We start from the raw sequence: 8,078 nt of genomic DNA on the forward strand, positions 1-8,078 counted from the left end.
TACTCTGACACAAGCACTTAGTGTAGGCCCGGGGTGGGGGGGGGTCAGTTATCAATTGTGTCTTGATTCTTAATCCACTCTTAATTGCCCATTCTGTGATGATGGATGTAGACTCTGATAGAAGCGCTCCTTTTCAAGTTGGCACAATGTTAAGTTTTGTCAGTAGAGTGTTCTGGAGAGGCACTGGAGGAGGAAGGGGACTCTCTTCCTCGTTCTGCTGTGATTCTCTAGGCAGGATCCTGCAACCATCTCTGTCTCTACAGCTCCAGGCTTCGGCAAGGTGCTCAGCTTCTCCAGGGCCAGCTTCCAGCAACACACATGGCGTTGCAGCGGTGGACTGCCAAGGCAGGATCTCTGGTGAATGGCTCCCTCTGACACCCCAGGAGTAACTTTGTAATCCAGTGTTGCTTTTCTGGAATTTTCTCATGAATCATTTCTCCCGTTATACCCCCAGGCAGTTTCATAGGAACATCTGAGGTGCAGTTCCTCCATATGGGTGGCCGCCCTGGCACCCCAGGGAATAGATTTTCAATAAATGCTGCTGACATGGCACTTCCCAATGGATGGATGCCTATGTACCTCACTTCAGGTAGCTTTGAAGCCTCAAATTTTTTTTCAACCATGCATTGAGCCTTGGGCATGCTCTCTCTCAAGAGGTCCGGGGAAAAGACCTCTCTCACACTGTTCCTTACTTGAATGCTCTATCTCAGCACTAGGAACAGTGCCTGCTTCCTATATCTTCTATTCTTAGCGATTTAGAGTCCTCTTTACTCCTCAGTAATCAGTCTTCCAGTTCTCCAATCTCTTGTTATAATTAACAATGTTGTTTCTTTCTCCCAGCTGGACCCCAACTGGTACATTCAGCTGTGGCTATTCAGGAATGAACAAATCACACACATCCCTGAATGTAAGAGGTTGGGGAGTGGGGCATAGCTTGTACCAGACAAGAAATAATATTTCTAGTCTTCCCTGGTGGTGCAGTGGTTAAGAATCCACCTGCCAGTGCAGGGGACACGGGCTCGAGCCCTGGTCCGGGAGGATCCCACATGCCCAGGAGCAACAAAGCCCGTGCGCCACAACTACTGAGCCTGCACTCTAGAGCCCACAAGCCACAACTACTGAAGCCCATGCACCTAGAGCCCGTGCTCCACAACAAGAGAAGCCACCGGAGTGAGAAGCCCGTGCACCACAACGAAGAGTAGCCCCCGCTCGCTGCAACTAGAGAAAGCCCGTGCGCAGCAACGAAGACCCAACGCAGCCAAAAATAAATAAACAAATATTAAAAACAAATAATAGTTCTGGTTATGTTTTTTCTCTTTAATGAGACAATTCTTTCAGGCATCATCATTGATATCAATGATGCCACTTCTACCCATATTATTCATAATAATTATAACAAAAATACTATTTAGTTTACATTTGCTGAGCTGTGTGGCAGGCAATGTGAAGTGCCAGATGTTGCAATGAACATTTTTGTGCACTTTATCTCATTTAATCCTTACAATCACACCATAAGAATGATATCATTTTGAGTATTTTACAGGTAAGAAAAATGAAGTTCAGCAAAATTAGCTAATTTTTCACAAGGTCAGAGCTAACAAGTAGTAGAGATTTTTTTCAATCCTGGCTGTCTGATTTCAAAATTATGTTCTGAACTGTTATACTATCTTACTTTACTTGTCAATTAGCAGTGCAAGCATCTCATGAATAATGAGACTGTATCCTCTTGTTGGTGAATATTTTTTTAAAATTAATTAATTAATTTATTTATTTTTGGCTGTGTTGGGTCTTCGTTTCTGTGCAAGGGCTTTCTCTAGTTGTGGCAAGCGGAGGCCACTCTTCATCGTGGTGCACGGCCCTCTCGCTATCACGGCTTCTCTTGTTGCGGAGCACAGGCTCCAGACACGCAGGCTCAGTAGTTGTGGCTCACAGGCCCAGTTGCTCCACGGCATATGGGATCTTCCCAGACCAGGGCTCGAACCCGTGTCCCCTGCATTGGCAGGCGGATTCTCAACCACTGCGCCACCAGGGAAGCCCTTGTTGGTGAATTTTTAATTTTAAATATATCCCCCACAGCGTTCACCAAAATTCATATACTCATATTCAAATTCATATTCATAGTCTATTCTATTCTATTCTATTCTATTCCATTCCAGGCAGTTTTGTTTCAATTCTCTTTCCTATTTACTTGAAATTCTCAGAATACACAAACACATTATTCATTGATGATTTGGCATATGTTATCCTCCCTTTCTATTCTGGTTTTTTTCCTCTTCTCCTTCGGACAAGTATCTACTTATCTTTATCACCCATTTCATACCAAGAGCTTCACCCTCTGATCTCATAAAGCCTTGTACACACTCATTTATAGTCACGTGTTAGATGCATTACCTTCAGAATCTTCCCAACTAGATTCAGAATTGGGATGCAGCAGGGGACAAGGATTACTTGAAATTCATATATTATTTCCAGAATCAAACATCCACATAAGTGGGTATTGAATAATAAAATTAAATTGGCATGTGTTGCTGCTGGTAACACTATGTTAATAACTACAAAGGCAGAGAAACCATCAGAGACAGGATAAGGAAGAGAGCAGACCTCCAATCACTTCCTGGATGTAGATGTTAAACCATCCTGAGGACAATAGAATTCCATTTGGTGTAAGCCCAGGAAAGAATTACAAGACAGCAGTGAATATCAAGCCACAAAAGCCCCTTTTTACATTGTCTTCAGTCCTATATTTATCACAGTATTACAATACAAGGGAAGAGGTAGCAAATCTACCTCCCCCTGGTTTCTGTCCTTCATGCGGATCTTTATAAGACGACAGAGGAAACTAGGATAAGAGCGGTCAAAGGAGGAGGAGCAATAAGGGCAGTAAAATACATAAGGAAAATCTTAGAAGAACAGTGGTGTCTTTAGGCAGAAGAACTTAGTGGAATTATGGCTGTTAGGTTCTGGACAATTAAAGAGAGAGAAGACATTTACAAGGAAGGCTAAATAAAATAATTGATTTAAATAAAACATAGCAATGATCTAACTCCCAAATCAAACTGCAACTTGAATTCTTTAAGGGAAAGTAAGAATAAGCAGCAGAGTCTGTTTTCCACTTATATTAGCTGTTTACAACAACTCCAGTCATGGAGTCCAAGATACAGATATATTTTCCCGACATCTCAACTAGCCCCTTATTTCTTTATGACTTAAATGCCTGCCCTCCCATGTGAGAGACATCTGAGTGAGAGACGTGAAATAATTTAAATACACCAGTGCAATGAAAAGAAATGTTTTTATTAGGCAGAGGCCAGATGCTCAAAACTCTTCTTTATTTTTCTATATCCAGGTTTGGGGCTCTGAGGACAAAAAGGTCTTTCCTGGAAATCAGGAAAGGGGGCTTAGTGGTATTTGTGGGACAGGGCGTTGGCCACACCAGGCGCCACCTTCTGATAGGCAGCCTGCAACGCCGGGGTGAATTCATTTTTAAGGTTCTCAGCCAGCTCAACCACCAGTACATTGCCCAGGAGCTGTGTGGAAGAGTCGAGAAACAAGGGCATGGTTATAGAGGCACCCAGCTTGGACTCAGCATATTTCACTCTCATCCCAAACTGTGCCCCTAGAATATAATATAATCATGACATTCATCCAGAGATGTGTGGTATTATCATCTGTTTCAAAAATTACTTTTCAGTTAGAACTCTTTTGTACATGCTCTAGTGTTCAATTTTAATTCCCCGAGTAGACCATTTCAGCAATCTAATCTATATTTTTCTGGGTAAAGCAGTTATTATTTACTCTTCTCTCCCAGATACACAGTATCTTAGTTACCTCAGTTTTGGCATTCTTCCAAAAATAATAAAGTAAAATAAAATATAACAAAATAAATTAAAACTAAATTAAATAAATACAATTAAATAAAGCAAAAATGCTCCATGAAGAGCAGAACTCATAAAAACAGAGGTCCTACACACAGAATAGTTTAAGAATAGTATGGTTTAACTCATTTAAAAAGAAAAAAAGTCATATTTCTGTCTATAAAACAATAAATTCAGTATAACCATAACTTTGATAAAGGAATTATATTCTAATTATTACAGAACAGGTAATGTCTCAGTTAATAACTTCCTTATTAATATTTCCTCTATTGGGCTCAGATTTTCATTCAGAATTAGCTTTGTTTACCTCATAAGTGGGCTATGGTACTGACATATCAAGAGCAAAGGGACACTTTCCCAAGTTAAATTTGGAACTGTACATCTTTAGAGGCAGAATCTTGGCTTCAGTCTGGAAACCGTTTACAAATATGTAAGGCATTAAATCCTAAAGCTAAACCTTCAGGGCCCTTCTCTGAGGCTCAAGAGATGGATAATCTAGAATATTACGCTGAATTCCCTTGACATTAAATTAGTTTATTTTAAAATGATTATGGAACATAATGCACAGTATTAGTTACTTCCCTTTCTCGCTCATCTCCTTTCTTCTCCCCTCCCTCTTCTCCCCTCCCTTTCCCTCTCTCCCTGACTCTCTGTCCTTGCCTCCTCTCTCTTTCCATCTCTCTTTCTTCCACACACATACCCCATCTTCATTAACACGTACTGAACATAGGCTATAAAGCAACATGGTAGCAGAAAATAGAAATAACCGTTGGGTAAATTATCAAATAAAATTGAAATCAAATATTAAGGAACTAATTTTACTCCTAGACTTTTACGGAAGCTCCACTTTAACAAGGAATGAAAGCATATAAGAAGCTGCCAAAGTCTCCTTCCATCCCTTGACCTCCTCACTCCCGATGTGGAGACACCAACACCTAGTATATAGTAATAGTTTGAGCTTGATCCAAGTCTTATCCCAGTGATGTTCTCTTGAATTCTCCAGTATTGGAGATTTTCAGGCCCAACTTCTTGTCTAGATTCATTGGCCAGTTTCACAGGTGAAGGAACAAAAGGGAGTGTAGTAAGTCTTTATATATATATATATTTTTATGACCATTTAGAGGGAAGAATGGTACTTTGTTTCCTCATTTCCAGATTGTGAAACCCACAGCCTCTCTTACCCTCTTTCTAATCCTGTGAAAATCTCTTTGTCTCCTAATGTCTGATTCTTATGATGACTTTTCTGTGCTCAGGAGTGTGAAAGGAAACTTCTTAAAATTTTCCTGAGGCTCCTCTGCTTCTGGGATGTGACCAGGTGGTTCTTAAACATACTGTTGGGATGTAAAGCGTTCTCAGTGCCTACTGTGTACAATGACCTGAGAAGAAACAAATAGTACTTAAAAAATCTTCTGCCTTCAGTTAATTCACAATATAGTGGTGAAACAGTAAACTGTAATGCATTGTCTATAACCTGGTAGTAAAACAGAATTATTATAAAAACACTTTTTATAGACGGAAGCAACATGTTCTGTTTCAGGTAGTCAAGTAAACCTAAAATTAATCAACAGGAACATGATATAGATTTAAAGAAATGCATATGAATTAGAAGGTTCTCGAAATCCTTCTAATGTTACATTTGACAAAAATAATGCTCAAAGATATTTTACTACCTATGATGACGCAGCAAATGTCTGATCAGTGGTTTATTTTCGTATATACTTCCTCAGTGGTTGACTTTCTTTGTGCATTAACACAAAGAAACTCTACGCAATGGTCTATTGTTTGGATTGTCCTCTACTCCCAGGAATTCTAAGACAAGAAATAATTATTCATTCATTGATTGTTTCATTTAATAAATATACATTTGCTGTCTATGGAGGATCTACTATAAAAGGCACGGTAGTCACGTAGGATAGTACAAAATACGCAGAAACGCTTATACAGCATGCAGAGTGAGTGTGCTTGATAGGAAGAAATGTGAAAAGTGGGTGAAGGTGGGGGTTGTATGGAAAGATTTCCTTAGGCAATACTGGAAAGTTCATTGAGGCCACGGTCAAAAGATATGTGAGCAGGTGGTATGTGAGCACTGAACTTTACCTCAAAAGGGAGGGTAGGGTTAATTTTGAGGTCTTTTGGGGCAAGTGAGAGAGGGAGGTTAGGCCTTAGAATGGGAACATCTGATACAGTATAGCATTGCTGCCTACAGCATGCAAGCAACGGAAGTAGGAAAAAAGGAGACATAACAGTACTTTGAGCAATCATTATGTCTCTGACTGAGCACATTATTTTTTGAGTAATTACTGGAAATGGATCAGAGCATTAACCTGAAGTTTCTGTCTTAGGTTTGAGGTCTCCCATACAGCCCCTGTCGTGCCGGTATCCTCTCTATATTTCAAACCTTCTTGACAGTTTTTACACTTTAAGATAGAAGTTTCGTCCATTGCTGACTGTGTATGGCCCCCTTCCTTTTCTCTTTTCCCTTGACCTCTTTCTATAAGACACAAAGGCACCCTATCTGTAGACCCTCAGGGACTTTCCCATATCCTTAAGGGAAAAAATGAGTAAAAGGAATCAGGAAATTGTGCTGAAAGTTCTTTATTAGGCAGAAGCCATACCCTTGAGAGTAGACATTATTTCCCCAAGTTCAGAAAATAGAATCTAGGGAAATATGGTCTTCCAATGGTCACCAAGAAATAGGCCAGGATCTCAATGGTACTTGTGGGCCAAGGCATTAGCCACACCAGCCACGACCTTCTGGTAGGCAGCCTGCAGCTCCGGGGTGAATTCCTTGCCAAAGTGGCGAGCCAGCACAATCACCAGCACGTTGCCTAGGAGCTGTGTGGAAGAGATAAAAAGCAAGAGCATGGTTAGTAGAGGGACCCAGCTTAGAGTAAAGTCTCATCCCAAACTGTGCCCCTAGGGTATAAGCAGAAAGGTAGCTGAAGTGTAGGTGTTACTACTGATGTGAATCCATCCATATCAGCCTGAATTTATATTTAGAAATGTTTCTCTCTTTCTGCCTTAATCCAGAACATGTTTTCCTTTTTATTCTTTAGAACCATTTCAAGAAGCAATACAACATTTTATCCTCCTTGCTTCGAAAGGAAGAGATAAGGGGAAAATATTAGGTAACATTTTTTTAAGTGGATAAAAGAAGAAAGTTTTTTTTTTTTAATTAGACACTCAAAATAAAGTTTGATTAAAAAAGGAGAAGGCATTGCAGAGAACAAGCAGAAGAGAACAAGAATGAATAAGAGGAGATGATGGCTGTGAGCAAACAGGGTAAAATAAACTAAAATAAACTAAATGGTCCCGAGGAGTCCATAGTGCTGTAACCAGAATACCTCTTCTCCATTCTAAACTGCATCCTGCCATTGAGCCCTCTCCCCATGACGCGAGCTTGACCATAGAAAAGAAGGAGAACATTGAGGGTCCCATAGACTCACCCTGAAGTTCTCAGGATCCACGTGCAGCTTGTCACAGTGCAGCTCACTCAGCGTAGCAAACGTGCCCTTGAGGTCGTCGAGATGCTTCAGGCCGTCACTAAAGGAGGCTAGCACCTTCTTGCCATGGGCCTTCACCTTAGGGTTTTTCATAACAGCATCAGCGGTGGACAGGTCCCCAAAGGCCTCAAAGAACCTCTGAGTCCAGGGGTAGACAACCAGCAGCCTAAGGGGTGAAAACAGCACAAGGACAGAGGGAGTCAGCACCTGTCTGAATCTCAGGGGACTGCTCTGTCCCCACGTGCCCAGCTGCCATTCACTCCCCTTAAGCCTGCCTTGTAAGCTGGATACCTACCTGCCCAGGGCCTCACCACCAACTTCCTCCACGTTCACCTTGGCCCACAGGGCAGTGACGGCAGACTTCTCCTCAGCAGTCAGATGCACCATGGTGTCTGTTCGTGTAGTTGCTAGTGAACACGGTTGTGTCAGAAGCAAGTGTAAGCAGCCGCTGGCCTTGCTCTTCCTTTTATGCCCAACCCTGCCTCCTGCCCTCCCTGCTTCTGTGACCAGATTGGCCCAGGCTGGGGTGTGGTTCCACAGGGTGAGGCTTGAATGATGACAGCCATACCTCTCCTTGGCATTCCTGGCACTGACTCCAGGCCTTCAGTCCTCTCTCTGGGTATCTCCAGGTCCCACTCATTCCAGCAATACAAATTGCTACTAAAATCATCATCCTTGGCAAGTTTACTTGTACAATTTT

The 8,078-nt window shown here is 41.6% G+C and overlaps 1 protein-coding gene across 1 annotated transcript; it reads right to left on the minus strand.

Moving 5' to 3' along the window:
* Nucleotides 1–6,454: 6,454 nt before the first annotated feature.
* Nucleotides 6,455–7,832, minus strand: LOC309637229 (hemoglobin subunit beta). Its single transcript, XM_082411480.1, has 3 exons — nt 7,674–7,832; nt 7,322–7,544; nt 6,455–6,710 (listed from the first exon to the last, which is right to left on the minus strand). The coding sequence occupies exons 1-3, from the start codon at nt 7,763–7,765 to the stop codon at nt 6,582–6,584; spliced, it is 444 nt and encodes a 147-aa protein (XP_082267606.1). The 5' UTR covers nt 7,766–7,832; the 3' UTR covers nt 6,455–6,581.
* Nucleotides 7,833–8,078: the final 246 nt, after the last annotated feature.

The sequence above is a fragment of the Balaenoptera physalus genome, assembly GCF_965194825.1.
Source record: "Balaenoptera physalus genome assembly, chromosome: 10".
Lineage (NCBI taxonomy): Eukaryota > Metazoa > Chordata > Mammalia > Artiodactyla > Balaenopteridae > Balaenoptera > Balaenoptera physalus.